Here is a 19,700-nt window from a genome sequence, read left to right as displayed (position 1 = left end):
TTTCCTATTGTGGTTGGAGACAGGCAAGAAGCTAAATATATGTTCAGATACTTCATACTCACTAAATCACTTAACATGTTTAATTAACAGTACACATTGAAATGCTTTGCTAGAAAAAATATAGTATTTTCTGATTGACATTGGCAATTATATATGCCATGAACCCCACTCGTCCCAGCAACCACTGTGGCTGTTATGGGACTTCCAAAATGTGGTTTACAAGTTTTTATTAGGTGGTCCTTGGTGTGTGTCTATTAAATATATTGATTTTTAAATGTATTATTACTTATTCATATTTTATTGTATTAGAATTAGAATTTCCACATGGTCTGTGGAGTAAAAAGGTTTGGGAACCCTTGCATTGCTTGCTTGTGTTAAAGTTCTTCCATTTCCTTTACCTGTTCTCTAGAATGCTGAAGTGTCATGATATATTTGCAAACATTCTAGGTCTTAAATAATAAAAGTGTAAAGGAATACTGGCAGACAGTTGTAAGAGAAGCAGTCTGACACCGCCATTTTCAAAATAAAGCCCTCTTGCTTGGTCTGGCCTCCTCTCCATGGTTGGCCTGGTGCCCACCTCCATCTCCAGAGCATCCACATCTACCCACACCTGGACAATCTCTTCACCCAATCTCCAACATGGGAAGAAGCACTGCAACATCTGACCAGCATGATAGCAGCCCTGGAAGCTCATGGCTTTGTAATCTACTGAGAGAAGAGTCAACTTGTTCCAATGTGTCAACTGGTTTACTTCAGTGTCTTCACATACCAGAGGCTGATCTCCCTCTCTCCAGAGCACATCATAAAGATGAAAGCAGCAGCCAAGCTACTTTTCTCCTGCAAGAGGGTGAACATCAAGCTGATGTAATGGAACCTAGGACTATCCATGTTGGCATCTCAAATAACCTCATTGGCCAAGCATCATGCTCAACTACTCCATGGGGCCCTTCTACTTCATCAGTAGGCCATCATGCACAAAAAGCAACTACACATCAATGGAACCTCACAGGACAGGGCAGTCTGCATGTGTCAGTGAAATCGCATATATCTGAAACACCATTGGAAAAGCCTGCAGACACCCTCTAAACCTCTGGAAACTCTTGAAAAAGCTTTTAAAAGGCCAGTTTGCAAAGTCAGACAAAAAGATATCACCAAGGGCAACTGCTCCGCAATAAGGAGTATAAACAAGCAAACTAATAAATCACAGATGTAGTATTTTTCTTTACAATCTCATGTATTTGATAGAAGCAACTTTATCTCGCGAGTCAACACCCAGACACTGTTTTGGTACAATCAGTGTTTCTTCCCACAAAGGGGCTTAATCATCGAGCTGTACAATGAAGACTAAGCATTATACAATCAATAGCTTAGAGAAATGGGCAAATCTGTCCCTCTATGCATATCTCCCAAGGGCTCTCCAGCCTTCTATTTGTTAGTTTTCTTTGACAGTCCGGCAGCAGTGGTGGCTCTGTCTTCCTCATTGCTGGAGGGTGATGTGGAAACAGCAACAAGGGGGATAGACCGGTACTCCAAAGTGCTTGGCCGTGGGTCAGAAGCACTTGCTGGTGCTGGTGTCCTGTGGAGGAACATGGTGATAGGCAGCTGGCTCTTTTTCCTCTTCAGCTGGTCAGACATCTCTGTATGGCTCCACACTGTCCATAAACACATGCTGGATCTTTGGGCTGCCGGAGCATTTCTTCTCCTGTTGTTGACTACCAGGTTGAGCCACAACCAAACCCAATGATTTTTTATTCCAATATAAATCCGTTCTTCAGGTAATTATCAGTTGAGCATTTTCCCATTTTCCCATAATTATATTTCCGTAGTAGAAAAGCTGTAGGCTGTTGAATTTCTAACTGCTGCATAGCTATTAAACGCATAAAAAATCCTCCACCCAGTGTCAACCCTAAACTACTAAATGGGAGGAGAAAACAGAAGCTGCTTAAGCCCCCAGGGATTCCTTTTGCCAGTTGTCCAAACAACTCATTTATCAGTTCACTCATTGGCTAAAAACACTTAACAGGCAGGAGCATCAAGTCTGACTCATTTCACAGAAATTGCTCAGAAGGGCATCTGTACATTGTGCTGCATAACTTTCTTTCTGGAGGGATCTAGAGATGTACTTTTCTTTAAAATGCAAGGTCAGAGTCTTGGGCTTTGGTGGAGATGCCAGTGAAGGGCTTCACAGACGCCATGGCTGAGTTGGCATGCTCCTGTACTCTTCCATGCTAGTCTACTCTAATTCTTGGTGATACAGTGATGAAAGCAATAACTGGGTCTGGCGGCAAACAAAATCAATATTGGCAAAGTATAGTTCTGGACTACACTTGCCACAGCAGAAAGCTAGTTACAGTGGTACCTCAGGTTACATACGCTTCAGGTTACATATGCTTCAGGTTACACACTCCACTAAGCCAGAAATAGTGCTTCAGGTTAAGAACTTTGCTTCAGGATAAGAACAGAAACCGTGCTCCGGTGGCGTGGCGGCAGCAGGAGGCCCCATTAGCTAAAGTGGTGCTTCAGGTTAAGAACAGTTTCAGGTTAAGAACAGACCTCCGGAGCGAATTAAGTACTTAACCCAAGGTACCACTGTATTATTGCTCACATGCTATTGGTAAGAAAACAAACACCAGTCTGCTTTGTTCTCCTGAATAGCTAAGTATAATGACCACAGAAATCAACTGAAAGTTAGTGCTTAGCAATTCTGTGTATTGCCCTTTGGCACGCTTCCTTACCCATTATATTCTTTAAAACTTGCTCCTTCTTTCATGGAAGGAACACTCTGTACACTGCTATAAAAATATCTGGGTTCATCTTGGTGGAGCCCTAATCTTAAAGAGTTTCATTTATCGCTGCTAGTGAACCACATTATACTGTTTTATAGTTCCATACACTTTCACTTGCAACATGTATTGGAAAACTGTTAGATGAACTAGGTCTCAGGAGGCCTATACATTTGTATACAGCAAGGCAACAAACATAGTTAATATCTTGGCTTGGTTTAGGAAAAGCATTATAATGAATTTAAAGCTATAATTCTCAATTTTGTTTCAAACACCTGACCGTTATCTAAAGAGAGACAGTTACTATAGCCAGAAGTCAGGATATGAAATTTGGGAGGGCACAAAACAAAACCCTGGGTTGCTCTCTCCTGTGCTATCCACAAAGCTTCTCTTGAAAAGTCAGGACTCCCCCTGGCACATTCTGGGCTCTGTCATAAGAGTGGTGTGAGAGGGAGAAATTGTCCCAAATTCGAGAAGGAACTAGGAGCAAACATTGAACCACGAAAGTAAATCCCTTTCTTCACAACTCTGCCTTGAAGACATAAAGCACTGCCTCATTCACAAGTCTTTTCTTGTTGTTTTTCAACGTTGTACAACATTGGTGGACACAGTACTCCAGATGAGGGCTGACTCGTGCTGAATATTTGGAAACTTAAGTGTAGCTTAAAATCACATTAGCTTTTTTTGCAGCCACATTGATCCAGTAGCTCATATAGCTTAAGGCTATCTGCTCTGATTGATTGTGCCTGAGATTGTTTTAACTGGAGATACTGTAAATTGAATATGAGAACTTCAGCATACAAAACATATGGCTTCCTGCTGAGCTATGGTCCCTCCCACAACAAATTTTCTATACTGCACTCATAGTACATGAATCATTAGGCTAACTCTCAAAATAATCGACACTTTGAGAGCTGTGTGCAGAGGTCCTGCAAACAGAATGGCTTAAGTTTGCCTGTCTAGTGTGCACCTGAAAATATTAATCTATTTAAGGCTAAATTCAGCCTATTCCAGCACTTTTGAAAAATGACAGAGACCTGAAATCAATCTCTTAAACATAAAGATAACTAGGCTACTGTATTGGCTCTTGTACGCACAAGATGGATTCTCCCTCCCCCTTTAATTGACAAGCAAGATATAATTGTATCTGCACATTGTTAGGTTATTAAGGGCAATCTGCTTGGTTTATCCTCCAATGGTGCATCAGTCACTATGGGAACCAAAATGTGTAGTGCTCAGGACCTTTACCAGCAATGATCTCCCTCTCTCCATCCTCTCTGTACCTGAAGTGGTCTCTGATGGTTGTTAACATGGCTCGGAGTTTCTGGCTTCTAAGCCCACTATCAGATTAGATCTGTGCATTATTTCAAAAGTCAATGCTACTCATTTTTTGTTCTCCCAAAATTCAGTTGATGTTTCTGTAGGTCTTGGGAACTCATCCCACCTTCTTCTTGTCCCATCCCTTAGGAGAAGGTGAATGGGGATGGGGGTAAAGAAGAGAGATTGTTTTCATGTCTTCCAGTTCTGAGTGGACCAATGGATGCATTACTGAGGCCTACATGGCTATCTTACATTTGATGGGTATTTTATAATATTGAACCACTGGTTCAGCAAAGCTTGCTTTTGGCTGTAGCGTTTTTCAAGCTGTTCTTTGTGATCCGTTGCTGCTTCCTGTAGGGTGATCAAGAGCCTTATTTTAATCATCCCACCCTAGGTGGTGACTGCTACTGTAAAATTCAATATTGAGAGGAAACGTGTAAGAAGGAGAGAACGAAGAACTTCATCTGACGATACCACCCTAGTCTATTCTGCTGGAATAATGAATCATTGAAGCTTTCAGGCACACACCTGCTTGGGGAAAACTTGGGAGGTGCTAATCAGTATAGTTTCCCCCTCAAAATAGTTTGGGTTATTGATCCCCTGTGTCCACTGGTGATTGAAACACATTGCTTTAATACAGTTACAATTTTGCTGTTAGGAAATGAAATATATCTTGATAGCAGTGCATACTATTTGGAAACTACTCAGTATGTGAAGGAAAGAGACTTGGCTTCAGCCTCTAGATTTCTGCTACATGTCTGTCCTCTCATCCCACAGAGAGGGGGTGGCCCATTGAGGAATGGCACCTGCGATAGAAGAAAAAAGACTTGTAGGAAAGACCCTGTCCTGTATTTTGTGATTTAAAAGTTCAAAAGACACTCTATGCCTACACTTTATTAAACAATTTTATTGGAAAGAGTAAAACGGAAGGATTATGGAAGATCTTCATTATAGTTATAAAGATCTTTATTACTTGCTGTACTTGGTATTGCAGTGCTGCATTGATTTTACTGTGCTGCCCAATGAAGAACTGAAATGTCATCTTTGCTTTTCCTTGTTTTATTGTATTTAAATTACTCTGACCCACACCTTGCCTGTACATTCAATTTTATTTCCCCTACTCTTTAAATGTCTCTATTCTGAAATCTCAGATACTGATAATACAAGATCATATGACATATAGTTTCCTGTCATTTGGATAAATAACAGGTGACTCTGGTTAGTGGGGTCTGGCAGTTGGCAATAGGAACAAGCTTATAGGTAGGGAGCAAGGATCAGTGTCTTGCTGAGATGCTGGACCTTGCCAGATCATGGACAGTTTTATGAACAGCAGTCCCTTTTTAAAAATGAGCTGCAAACTAAACTGACTCCACATGCAGACCCTGGGGGTGATTACATGCCTTTCATTCCGTTGTTACCTCAGACAGATTTATGAGAGTGAACAGGGTTTTTCCAGCAGTTCCGTTTAATGCACTAAAAAGTAATCTCTGTGTTTTTTAATACACTAAAAAGTAATCTCTGTGTTTTTTGATAAGGAAAGAAAAGCTTCAGCTTCAGTTTCTGTTGTTTATTACAATAAAGTTAAATGGAACTCACTGTTTAGTTATAGCTTTATGTCTTCTTGAATTTAGACTGTAATTGGCCTAAAGAAGAATTTGGAATATAGAATGATCAGCACATAAGTAGTGAAAATTGCCTTAAGTAGGCAACAGTTGTTTTTGATAAATAAAGTACCCTGAGCTATTGGAATACTTATTTTGTCATGCACACAGTTGTAGCTTAAAGGAAGATGCTTTCTTATGCAGGGATTATTTCTCTCTTACAGCTGTATCAGCTGGAGTAGTTACCACAAAAACCTGTTGGCCAGCAGTGACTATGAAGGTACCGTCATCTTGTGGGATGGGTTCACAGGGCAACGTTCAAAAGTCTACCAGGTAAAGAAATTCTGTGTTTTGATTCCGAAAAACAGTAGTTGCCGTCAGCTAATGCAAGTTTCTTGCTAAAGAAGGATCTAGTCAATTTCTTTTTCATTTCAACTTTGTCAACATTTATTTGTAAATGCTGCCGAAGTCAATAATAATTTGTGGGTCTAAAAATAATGAGCAAGAGGTGAAGTTAGTGAAAAAGGCAGTGTAGTTCCATTGTTTTCTATAGTCCTTCCTGTCTTAGAAGTGGCTAAGACCATAGTGATTCTGATTAAAAACTCTTGATCTTCTATGTTTGAAGGTTACTTTGACAATGCATGACAAATATGCATATAAGGGCCTTTCCCCTCTAAGTCTCTGAGAAAACTCTTCTGCATGCAGAAGCTCTGAGCACTAGACTTTCTGCAGGTGCAGGGAGCTGTTGGACTGGGTTAACTAAAAGCAGGTGTAGAATTATATGGTGCTGGGAGCCTCTTAACATCTGATCTCAGGAAAATTTGATACAATAGCTTGTTTTGTGGTTTTCATTATATATCATATGATAAATGTCAGAATAGTAGATACTTACAGGCAAAAAAATAATAATCAGAGTCTCTTTCCTCTCTATCCCTCCCCCCCCCCCCCCAGTGGAAAATCAAATGCCTTTAGTAAATTACTATTCTGCTATTAATGATGGAGGATAGAGGGTGACATTTCTCCTGGCCCTGGGGTAAGGGCCAAAAACTAGCCTCATAATTCAGTCATTTCAAACATTTACCGGAAGACCACCATGGGCTTTCAACAAATGACTGTTAGTACCTTTCTGTCATTTACCAATATAGGGGAGAGAAATGGGGATTATTTATTTATTTTTTTGGGAGAGGGGGTTGGACATTTCCATCTATATATTAAGACTTCTCTGAAGCAATTGCAGATAAGCTAGTTCATGTGTTCCAGTGAATAAATGGCTAGTAGATAACCTGCAAATAATACATGAATGTAGGAGCAGGAGATGCAGCTAGGGGCAGGTGAGTGTGCTTGGAGTAGATCAGGAGTGCAGAACCTTTTTCAACCTGAGGGCCACGATCCAGGTGTCTGCATGGCAGCAAAGGGTGGGTTGGGGGGGGGGGGATGGCTGGAGTTACAGCTGTGACTCTTAACCTATGGCCAGTAGGACTACATTGCAGCCACACTAAAGTCAGCGGTTTCTACACAGGCTCTCCATCCAGGCAAGCAAGGTTGCATTATAACCGTTCCAGGGTGTGTACTGGGCAGGAGGTGTGGCCTTGTGAGAGTCCCAAGGGCCATACAGAGAGGGTTGCATTCATTTCCTGAGCATCTCTGGAGTAGGCGTATAATATAACTGCTTGAAATGCCTGCCTGGAGTGCTTACTTTTGAGTAGATGAGCTTTTGGGTAAGATTCCAACTTGGTGGGCTACTGCAGACTCCTTTTGGGGCGAGAGGGGGACTTTCTTTTGATTTCGATTGAAATGCATGATATGCAGAGGATATGGAGCACTTCTTAGATTATTTTCTTCAATTCTTTGGGCATACTCCCCAACCATTTTAAATTGTTCTGTATTGAGTTGTAAACTCAGTTCCCCAGAGTGTGTTTCTACCTAGATAGAATTAAATATATGTGCCCAACATTCAGAGAAGATAGAGTTGTGGAAATGGATCTTTCAGCAGAAATTAAATGGCATTCTTCTAGCTCTTGAGAATACTGGTATCTAAAGAACAGCATATTGCTTTGAACGTTCTGCAAGGAGGTTAATACATACATTTAGAAGCAACTATAGATACTTAGTATTTATTGATTTTTCTGTTTTTAAAAAATGGCAAAAGCCCACCAGAGAGCAGTAACAAGGCAAAGCACATACTTTCGTAGTGAGAATAATCTGAGCTTCTCATTTTTGAAGATGCAAATAAGCAGCAGTTAAAAATATATCAGAATATTTATAGCTCTCTAGCTTCCCTCTTTGGGAGCTGCTGTTTGGGTTTGAGTAGAAACAAATTTTCCATCTGAGTCTCAGTAAGTATAGTAAAGTTTCATCATATTAATTTAACCAAAACATATTTTCATTTATACCTAATAACATTTGTGTTCCTCTTTCTCAAAACAGGAGCATGAGAAAAGATGTTGGAGTGTGGACTTCAATTTGATGGATCCTAAACTTTTGGCTTCAGGCTCTGATGATGCAAAAGGTAAGACTCTGATTTTCTCTCTGGGTTCTCCCACCCTGCCTGATTATGATGATTCCCAATTAACATGCCAAGGCTAAATTCATATGGAAGTTCGTATGTAGTTTCAGAAATGAAGGCTCAAAATGTCAGTTTTCCTTAGCAGAGTTTGATGATCTTATGAATAATTGGTAAGGTGCTAGGGGGAAAGGCTCTTGAAGACTGAAAGAATGGCTTAGGTTTCATCACAGAATGTTCTCTTAGCCCTGGTACAGATGTAGCATTCCCAGACTTCTAACTATGGTTAGGCAAGTGGAAGTGTCAAGAGCTCATCCTACACTCGAGTAGGACCGTGGCAGAGACACATGCCCGACTGGCACGTTCTCCTGGTCGATTGTTCGGGAGCTTCAAAAGCTTTCTTCAGCCCAAACATCACAGCGACTGATGCCAACAGACATTGGCAAACTTAGGGATCCGCAGAGTCTGCGCAGCTTGCGTAACAGACCTCAGCAACTCAGCATTTTGGCTAATCTACTTTATTTACATATAAACACACACAGAACACTGCAACATGGCTCCCTCTCTCTCTAGCATCAGACAGCAAAGAGAAAGAACAAAGGACGATAGTCCCACTTCACAGAACACAGTAACACGAACATCCTGTCTCCGTCACCTCCCACTTTGTGGACTCAAAACATATACCGTCAGGTTAGCAATGTCATTATTCTGAGTGGAGGAAGCAGGGTGCAGTCCTCAAAAACATTTGCATTGCAGGGCTGACTTGGAGCGCTGCCTATTCTGTATTCCCTTTACAGCTGAAATGAGGGGTTTGTCAATGGATGATGATGCTTGCTTAAAAGTGCATGGAATTTTTGCTTTTTCGGTGTCTAAGCCAAGGCATGTAAGGGTCAAAGTAAAGGATGAAATGGGCACCCACGTCTGTAACTTGCTAACTAGGCCATGATACCCTGCCATCAAATTAGAGCAGCATATTACCAGTTTGCTAATTCCCAGAGCAGGTGCATGATGCAACGAGTCATCAACCTGCACATTGTATTTACTTCTGTATGCACACGTGGAGATAACATAAATGTTTTGAAATGGTAGCATTGAAACCTAACCTAAGGCCCAGGCTCACGTAATTTTATTTCTGAATCTATTGGCATATCAGCTGGTACACTTTCTGTTTCTTATCCATAATTGCATGTATCTCTCCCTATCAAGGTTTTTTCCTCACACAGAGATGTTAGATCAGTGTTGTCTGGCAGATCACCTTGTGTGAGTGCACCAGAATCCGGCTGGATGACAAAGGATCTATTGCTCTTGCTTATAGAAGTCTGAATTTAGCAGCCCCAGGCATCCTTAGGCACTAAAATGCATTTATACACCTGGGAAAGGTTTCCATCATTTTAGAATAGAGGCCTCAAGTGTGTTCAATCCACAATGTGTTTACTGTAAGATGGAACCTCTGTCACTCGAAATACAGGGTGAGTGTTTTAAAAGAGGCCCCATGGAACATGTGTACTCTGTATGCACAGGGCCTCTTCTAAAGGACTCACCCTGTATAAAGCAGGTTCCATTTGCCAGATTAGGTTGGAAGACATTTGCTTGTAAAGATGATTCCTCCCACTGGACTTGGTAGGCAGGGTCTTCAAAGACTTCTGCCGGCTCTTCAAGGGGGGAGATTTGTCCTGCCATCCAGACCTACCATGCCTATGGCTCTGTCTGGTTGGGTCTTTTCCTTCGTGTTTGTGAAAATCTCTTTGCATGAGCCTTTCCTGTGAGTGTTCTTTCCTTTAAAACAAAAACAAAAAACCTGGTCTCTCCTCTTCCATTCTAAGTATTGGTGTGTCCAGATGATTGTTTTTGTGTTTCTTTTTCCCAGATCTCAAGTGCCATTCTCCTGCATGTATATCCTCATACTTTTACCATCCTCTCCCATGCCTTTTCCTGCCCACCTAGCAGTTTGAAAGCACGTCAAAGTGCAAGTAGATAAATAGGTACCGCTCCGGCGGGAAGGTAAACGTAGTTTCCGTACGCTGCTCTGGTTTCACCAGAAGCGGCTTAGTCATGCTGGCCACATGACCCGGAAAAACTGTCTGCGGACAAACGTTGGCTCCCTTGGCCATTAAAGCGAGATGAGCGCCACAACCCCAGAGTCGTTTGCGACTGGACTTAACTGTCAGGGGTCCTTTACCTTTTTTTTACCCATGCCTTTAGAACAACAGCAAAAAAGGGACGCGGGTGGCGCTGTGGGTAAAACCTCAGTGCCTAGGACTTGCTGATCGTAAGGTTGGCGGTTTGAATCCCCACAGCGGGGTGAGCTCCCATTGTTCAGTCCCAGCTCCTGCCCACCTAGCAGTTCAAAAGCACCCCTAAGTGCAAGTAGATAAATAGGTACCACTTTATAGCGGGAAGGTAAACTGCATTTCCGTGTGCAGCGCTGGTGCTGGCTCGCCAGTTGCAGCTTCGTCACGCTGGCCACGTGACCCGGAAGTGTCTTCGGATGGCGCCAGCTCCCGGCCTCTTGAGCGAGATGAGCGTGCAACCCTAGGGTCGGTCACAACTGGCCCGTACGGGCAGGGGTACCTTTACCTTTACTTAGAACAGCAGCAATATTTTTTTCTTTCTTTTGTATGTCTTCTGGTGTGTGGGGGGTGTCTCCATCCTCCTGCCAGCTTGTCCCCCCCCCCCCCCCAGTATAAAACAGGTTCCATTTGATAATAAACACAATGTGTATTGATCATACCTTTGAGTTAAATGGCCAATCATAAATACATTAAAAAATTATGAGCATCATAGCAGAACTTGATTTGGGGATAAATGTGGCACAACTTCATCTCAATGCTGGGATTTGATGTTTTGACTTGCCTTCTAATTGTGAACCTCTTAGACTGTTTATGTGTGGATGGGTGTCTCAGAATAGTTGCTGTGTATCCCTTAGAATATTAGTAGTAGGTGTCATTTATTTCTGTTGTTAGATTCCTGGTTAGTGGTAAAATAACCAAAGGGATAAATAAACATTATAGGAAACCGACTGCAGCTTAACCTGCCTATTTTGTTTCTCTCTCTCTTTTTTTCTTCAGTGAAGCTGTGGTCAACCAACCTGGACAATTCGGTAGCTAGTATTGAGGCCAAGGCAAATGTATGTTGTGTGAAATTCAGCCCATCATCTAGATACCATCTGGCCTTTGGTTGTGCAGGTAGGTGTATGAACTGCCACTTCGTGTGAAAGGGCAGAATCACTTGTGTTTCCAGACTGCACTTGCTAATTGGGCTGTTTGTTTATTGCCAAGCTGTGATCAGGGTTCCAATTATGCAGCACTTAGAACTCTGATCTCTCCCAGGTGACCAGAGAGCAGATTTTATATACTCCTGCCGCCCTGTCTTTTGGTCAGAGAACAGCATTTTTGTAGCATTCTTCAGAGTGTCATTGGGTGCAGCTACTTCCCCTCACCCTTATTCTTTTGAGATTTCCCTTCTCCTGAAAAGGAGCTGAGTTTGGGAATCTACAACAATAGGGTTTGTGTGGGAAGAAGCCGTCAAAGCTCATAGCAGAATAGTGCAGGAGCATGTGTACAAGCCTAATATCCTATGCAGACTTAACTGGAAGTAAATCCAATTTTGTTCAGTGAGTTTGGTCTTTTCTCCAGTTGGTTTGACAAAGAACTGGAAAGTGGAAGCTTCACACAGATCACTAATGCCACCCCTTCCCAGTAGCTGAGAGCAGCAGCTTAGGATCATTGTGGAAGCAGCACTTCTTTGGTTTTGCATGCCAATCCTTATGGCTGGGAAAGGATGGAAAGAGAAGTAGTAGCATGACGAGTAGGAGATGCTATAGACATTTTTGCCAGCAGTGCAATGGTGCTTACAGCTGGTGCAATTCAAGAAAAGCCTCCTGACACTTCCTGTTTGAATCAGCAAATCTGCTGGAGAATTAGACTCTAAACATGGCATTGGAACACAAGGGCTGGTGAGCTGGGAGCAAACCATCCCAATAGTGGCTCCTCCTGAGTGGTGCAAATCTTAAATTTAGCACTGACTAGGAGTCCTGATTTTGGCAGGGATTGGCTCCCATGGAACCAATTCCAGCGAGGGTTGCATTTGATGACAGTGCTGAATGCACCTTTTAACTTGCAGAAGTCTTCTGGTGGTTCCTCTGCAGCTGCAGTTTCACCTTTCTCACATTTGATGTTGTATGAGTTCCAGTGGAGGGCAGATAGGCCTGGCTTGGAATCATAGGCTATTGGGCCAAATTAATATGTCTGGCAAGCCTGATTTGGTCAACTGATTAGAGATTCCCTCTTCCCGTCATACGGTATGCTTTTAAGATTCCTGAAGGGTGGACCCTTAGAATTAAAAAAACTTGCAAGACATTCTAGCCTCCTTAGTCTTCAGCACTGATGCAACAGAAAGCCAGGCTCTTGTATACTGCTTCCATTGCGACATGAGGTGGCTGCATAATGCACTGAGCCACTCCTGTAATCAAGATAGATGCTGTGGAAAAGGATAAAGAGATGATTGATCCTCTCCCTCATTGTTGCTCATACCTCCCTAGGAAGGTACAGTAATACCTCGTTTTGAGTCCTCCCCATTTAGCGTCCATTTTGTGGAACGTCCACGGCAAACCCAGAAGTACCAGAATGGGTTACTTCCGGGATTGCCGCACACACAAAAGCGCTAAATTGCACTACGCGCAGAAGCGCAAAACCGCTCACACACATGCACAGAGCAGCATTTTGCCGAGCGTCTCTTTCGTCGAGCGTCTGGGGCTCCGGAATAGATCCCAGACTCAAAATGAGATACCACTGTATTGAGCTCCCTATTAGAGCTGAGTTCTCAATTTATGTAGCAAGTAGTAATAGTAGCAAGTAGTATTAGTCGTGAGTAGTACTACTAGTAGTAATAGTAGCAAGTAGTATTAGCAAGTAGTATTAGCCATACACGAAAGTAACAGGTCTTCAATCTTACAACTTTACATACTGCATTTTAAACTTATTGAGTCAGATCATGGAATGGATAAACTTTCATAGATTTTCATGCTAACTCCCCACCCCCACCCCACTAAAGAGAGTAAAGGTAAGAAGGAATTTAGAGAACAGTGGAAGAAGGAGGTAGGAGAAGAAAATTGGTAAGTTAGTAGTGTTGAAGAACATGTTCAGTAGTAGTAGTAGTAGAAGAAATATATATACCGTATACACACACCCACACCCACACCCCATCTGGCTGGGTTTTCCCAGCTACTCTGGGCAGCTCCCAACAGAATTATTATTATTATTATTATTATTAATAATGCAATAAAACATCAAACTTTAAAAAGCTTCCCTAAACAGGGCTGCCTTCAGATGTGCTTATGCTAACACCATTCTTTGGAGAAGTTTTAATTTTTAACATTTGTGAGGTCCCAAAGGTCTTTGAGAGTTAATGTTCTTAAAAACTAGAGATTCTTCCTTGCATCTTTGATGTAAGAAGGGACATTACAGAAAACTATGTGATATGTGTACCCATCAAAGGATTGGATTTGAAGGGCTGACTTCTGAGCTGGAGCCAGGCAGAAAACCCTTTGGCACTGTCATTTTCAATTAGAGTTGTCAACAGCTACTGTTCCTGTCTGATTGAAATGTGTTGGCCATACTGCTACTTTCAGCACAATTAACTTTTGCATCTTTTTAGTATAGAGAATTCAATTTTGCTTTCACATTGGGCTCGTTTTTCTGCCCCGTTTTGTGGCATGGCAAGAGTGAGATTTTTTTTAACAGCAGCTCTTTGAGAATCTTCAGCACAAAGGCAGAGGTTCACGAGGGTATGCAGTGCCAGTTATGGAATGGTAGAGCTCAATAAGAACTTAGTTGGATGCAAAGCGCAAAAAACTAGATGTTGAGGAACGAGACTAGTTTTATATGCGTAGGTATTCTTTGCTACACAGAAGCATATTCAGCAACGTGAACCGTTGCCTGTAGCTGCAGTCTTGACAAAGGATTACCACATTAGTGAGAACTAGGTCTATATCTCTGCAGACATAGTGGGAGGGAAAATGAAAAATGAGCAGGTAATGTATTCTTTTTCACAAGTGGAAATAGGAAATAATTTGGCACTTTCCCGCATATTAGCTTTGTCTGCCCAGCTTGTGGAATTAAGAGAGTGATGCTATTTTATTTATAAGCCTTTTACCTCTGTGCTTTACCAGCACTCGTTGCGTGTTTATCTTTATAAATTGTCTGTATTTCTTGGTGGCAATGATTTAGAGGGAGCATAAAAGGGAACAAGGTGTAGAGCAGTAATGCGTGTGAAAGCCAAGAATATAGTCAGTGGGAGAAGCTAATGGAACTTCTGAGAGTGAATGTTTTGTTTAGCAATATTTATAAAATGTATTAAGATGTTTTAGGGGTGAGGCAGTAATTATTGGTGTTACAGGTGGTTTTCACATGTGTAACCGGTCCGCACATGCTTTAAAAAAGTCAGTCTTCATGTTCTCTACTTCTAATTCCATCTTGTATAATGTACAGTGGTACCTCGGGTTAAGAACTTAATTCATTCCGGAGGTCCATTCTTAACCTGAGGCACCACTTTAGCTAATGTGGCCTCCTGCTACCTCTGCGCCGCTGCTGCGCGATTTCTGTTCTCATCCTGAAGCAAAATTCTTAACCTGAGGTACTATTTCTGGGTTAGCGGAGTCTATAACTTGAAGCACCTGTAGCTGGCCATGCGTTACCTGGGTACATGTGTTGTCTACATCTATTTCAGTACAGTCTAATGGTCAAAAGCTAGTAAGAGTCAGAAAATGCTAGCCCTGTGAGTCTCCATACATTTAGGGCATCAAAAGTAGTCTAATCCCAAAGCTTCACATTAACTTTAAATTGTACCAGGGGTCCATCAGCTGCAGGTGTCATTTCCCAGTGGTCAGGGATGATGAGATTTCACTCCATCAACACCTGGAGGTTCATAGGTTTGCCACTCCTGGGTTGGGCCAGCAACTGTTTCCAGCTTGCGAAAACAGGAGCTTAGTTGTAGTCGTTTTACATTGTGAGAGGCAAATGGAAATGTTTGTGATAACTTTTCAAGAGGTTTGTATCTCGGAGCCCTTACACTTCATATTAAAAATGGATAAACAAATAATGGTGTAGAAAGGAGAAAACTGCATCACATTGAATTGGAGGCTCAGACTTAAGGAAGACTGCAAAGTTTATTCAGCTGTGAAAATAAAATGGAAATTGTTTTGCCTACAGCTTTCTATTGGTATGCTGTCTGAGTTGGAGCATTCTTTAGTATAAACTGTAATCACAACTGAATATAAAATGCTGGTAATGACTCTCTATTGTTTCAAGATGAAAACTTTTCATTCTGAAAGTATCTTTCTAAATCTGCTTTAGCAGTGTGGTGAGCCTGCATATTCCCCATCTTTCTGGGGAACAAACCTGTTGGATTAAGTGCCATGCCATGCATGACTAGGGCTGCAGTCCAAAGAACCATGTAACTGAATCTGTGTGCCCAAGAAGGACTTGAGAAATGCAAGTTCCAGTTCCTACACGTTGCATAGCAAATCACTTTTATAAATTGTGAGATTTTCCAAAGCAGATTGTGATAGAGCACTGATCTGGTTCAGTCCTGGAATACAAGCCTAGAAGATTATCCAGCTCTTACAACCTCCGGGTATAGGGCAGTATATAAATTCAATAAATAATAATAATAAATAATAATGTTAGTTTCCCAAGACAAGAGAATTTTCATTACACTTTTATTCCACTTCTTCTCCCACATGGAGAGTTTTCATGTCTGAGTGGAGATTTAGCACTATATCCAGTACTAATGGTTATGCCATGCATCCATTGATTTATTTGGCATTAAATGTGTTGTTTAGCACAGCCTTGTTACTAAAACGTGCAAAAAGTTTGCTTGCCTGTTTTTTACTCATAAGAGTGTGAGTAAAAAGTAGGCTGGTAGTAGTAATTTTATTACCTATATGCCACCCATCTGACTGGGTTGCCCCAGCCACTCTCAGCGGCTTCTGGAAAAATATATAATGTAAAATATAGAAAAGGTTTTGCAAACTAGAAGTGCAGCAGACTGCAGAAGGAGAAACTGTGCTCTGTCCCTCCTTCACAAACTCACTCATTTATCTGAAGGGAATTCCACTCAGATTTCTGCATGGAATTTCTGGTTGTCAGTGGTTATCAGTTCAGTGCTTAGATAAAAGACCCATTTAACATCCCGTTCTTAAGAATTGTTTGTAGCTGCAAAAGTACACAAAGCACCATCATCATCATTCTCATCATCATCATCATCATCATTTATACTCCACCCATCTGGCTGGGTTGCCCCAGCCACTCTAGGCAGCTTCCAACACATATAAAAACACAATAAAAAACCAAACATTAAAAACCAGCTGATACAGGGATTCGTCAGATGTCTTCTGAAAGTCGTGTAGTTCTTTATCTCCTTGACATCTGATCGCGGGGCATTCCTCAAGGAGGGCACCACTGCTGAAAAGGCCCCCTGCCTGGTTTCCTGTAACTTCACTTCTCACAGTGAGGGAATCGCCAGAAGGCCCTTGGAGCTGGACCTCAGTGTCCGGGCTGAGGAGACACTCGTTCAGGTATACAGGACCGAGGCTGTTTAGGGATTTAAATGTCAGCACCAACACTTTCAATTGTTCTCAGAAGCATACCAGGAGCAAGTGAGGATCCTTTAGGGCCGTTGTCATAGGTCCTGGCTGCTCTGTCACCAGTCTAGCTGCTGCATTCTGGATTAGTTGTAGTTTCCACATCTTCAAAGGTAGCCCACATAGAATGCATTGCAGTACTCAAGCGGGAGATAACCAGAGTATGTACCACTCTGGTGAAACTCTGGTAAGACAGTGCACAAGCTGGCAGCGTCTCAACCTGCGTACCAGATGGTGCTGGTAGACAGCTGCCCTGGACACAGAATTAATCTGTGCCTCCATGGACACCTATAAATCCAAAATGACTCCCAGGCTGCACACCTGGTCCTTCAGGGTCACTGTTACCCCATTCAGGACCTGGAAGTCCCCCACACCCACCAGAAAACAGTACTTCTGTCTTGTTGAGATTCAACCTCAATCCATTAACCACCATCCATTCTACAACTGCCTCCAGACACTCACATAGGACATTTACTGCCTTCGCATATATCATGTGTTAATTTGTCAGGTAGATTTGTGGTGTTGCAATGGCTAAATATCTTCAATTTTTCGGGAAGTCCTATTTCCAGTTGAACATTGTCCCAGCCCATTTCTCTGCTGTGCTGTGCATCTCTGTCAAACTGTTACCCCTCATTTGTAAGCTGTGGCTGATCTGACACACTGGAATTAACCCAAACTCTGGTGACTCCCTAAGTCTAGGGCTGGCCCACCTATGAAGCAGGGTGAGGTGACTGCCTCAGGCAGCATGATCCACAGGGGCAGCAGATACAGATGTCTTATCTTCCTTTCCCCCTTGTTCCCGATGTAGATCTTCCCTTACTCCCTCTTCCCTGCTGGGAGGGGGGCAGTTTTGGAGTTCGCCCCAAAATGTATTGGGCTGGCCCTGCCTAAGTCTACACATGAAGATTGTGCCCTTAATTCTGTGTGGTGGTGGTTGAATCCCATATTTGCCCATTAGATCAAGGAATGTCCTAATTCTTCACAACAGCATGATAATTCCGAATCTTGGTAAATAGAACAGGTAGTATTGTATGATACAGTTACATTTCATTTTGCATTTTGGCCCCTTGGCTCTGGATGTGATTCTCTTTTTGGACCAGACCCTAGCAGTTCTGCTCATTGGTAGCCCGGACCTCCTTACGGAAAGTGACCTTCACCGTTTGTTCTATTCATGCCTGTATTTCTATGCGATATGTAGAAAGCGCATTTTCCACATTCATCTGTCTTTCCTACCCAGCCTGCAACAAAGAACATTGTGTGTTCGTTCTTTTCTTGTGGTTTTCTTATAACATTCTGAATATATTAAAGCCCCTTTTATTATAACGATTTCTTATATCTTAAACTTCTGTATTAGGCATTCACCTTTCATTCAGAGGAATAGATAAAAGGCACTGGAGCATGAGTCCCCTTTTCTACATTTTTTCTTGATGCCCCAAGCTAAAAATTAGTGGGACAGTGTTTTATAACTGGAATACTTGTGTTGCCCTGAGGGCACAAAATTGGCTTTACATGAAGGCTGTTAAAATAAATAATGCCCACAGGTAAAAATCTGATAAATATCAGGGTTGCTTTTTGAGCAGGTTATTTTGGAGTCTGGAAGAATTCTTGAAGTCCATGATTCTTTCAAGTGGTTGTTCAGAGTTCATTTTTCACTGGTATATTTTGGTAGTGGAGTGGGGGGAAACCAAGAAACCAAAGGCCCAGTGGGCATTATAGAATCATAGAATTCGAAGGGACCCTGAGGATCATCTAGTCCAACCCCCTGCAGTGCAGGAATACGCAGCTGTCCCATGCAGGGATGAAACCTGCAACATTGGCATTATCAGCCAAGGTAACCAACTGAGCTATCCAGGCCTTGGTTCCACTGATATGTTAATGATGGCTGGGCTGATTCCTTGTGTATCAGTCACTGGTACTATGGCTGTCTCCTCTACCTTGGCTATGACACTGCTCTCTGTGAAGTGGATCCACCACAAACAGCAAGTGCAGCTGTCTTTATCTTGGTATAGGTGGACCTTGCCCCAACACCAGTTCCACAAAAGTCGTCACTCTCCATGCTTCTCATTCACTTCCCTGGGTTGAAATATGGGATCCTCTCCCTGGCCCTGATCCTTCAGGGACTACAATCATTGCGAACCACAGTCATGTGACAGCCCCCAAATATATAAGGCAGGCATGTCCAAAGTCCGTTTGGGGGCACTGATCGATTTAATCTGGCCCCTGTGGCAGTATGTGTCCTGGGGTAAAATCCTAAAAAAAAACAAAAAAACTTCGGCCCTCACACATGTTCACTTAATCAAATCTGGCCCTCTTTGAAAAAAGTTTGAGCACCCCTGATATAAGGGATTTGCATCATTCACTTGCTTCTGCTTGCTGTTGTGTTTGGACAAATCCACAGATAAAAGTTGCCACAAGTAGTAAAGCAGGGGGTGGGCAACTCAGCATGTTGAATTTAAGCCTTAGATGATGCTGATAAATGCAGTGAGTTAGGAAGGTAAACCTGTGTTCAGAGACTGACTTGCTCCAGCAGGACACTGGTTTTGTCCCCATCCCCCTGAAATGAAAGAGCATTTGCCTTTTGCCTGCTTTGCTGCAGAGGAGCTTTTTATCACACACCGTCTGATCTCATTATATAGTAAACGCTTGTTTAGGGTGTCAACCTTTTGGGATCTGAGAATTTTGAGAAAGTACTGTGGGCACCAATCGCAAAATGGTTGATGATAATAATAATAATAATAATAATAATAATAATAATAATAATAATAATAATAATAATTTATTATTTGTACCCCGCCCATCTGGCTGAGTTTCCCCAGCCACTCTGGGCGGCTCCCAAGAAACCAAAAATAGGC

The 19,700-nt window shown here is 42.2% G+C and overlaps 1 protein-coding gene across 4 annotated transcripts in view; it reads left to right on the top strand.

Moving 5' to 3' along the window:
* The window catches only part of COP1 (COP1 E3 ubiquitin ligase), a 102,553-nt gene that overhangs the window by 48,068 nt on the left and 34,785 nt on the right, over window positions 1–19,700 (top strand). For all 4 annotated transcript variants that reach the window (XM_028732342.2, XM_028732340.2, XM_028732341.2 and 1 more), the window contains 3 exons: window positions 5,929–6,037; window positions 8,132–8,213; window positions 11,276–11,392. In XM_028732342.2, the coding sequence (XP_028588175.2) occupies window positions 5,929–6,037; window positions 8,132–8,213; window positions 11,276–11,392 (308 nt within the window). The remainder of the gene's footprint in view (window positions 1–5,928; window positions 6,038–8,131; window positions 8,214–11,275; window positions 11,393–19,700) is intronic.

This window comes from Podarcis muralis, chromosome 5, assembly GCF_964188315.1.
Source record: "Podarcis muralis chromosome 5, rPodMur119.hap1.1, whole genome shotgun sequence".
In the NCBI taxonomy this organism is placed as follows: Eukaryota; Metazoa; Chordata; class Lepidosauria; order Squamata; family Lacertidae; genus Podarcis; species Podarcis muralis.
The sequence above is the reverse complement of the archived record's forward strand: the minus strand, read 5'-3'. Positions and strand labels throughout refer to the sequence as shown.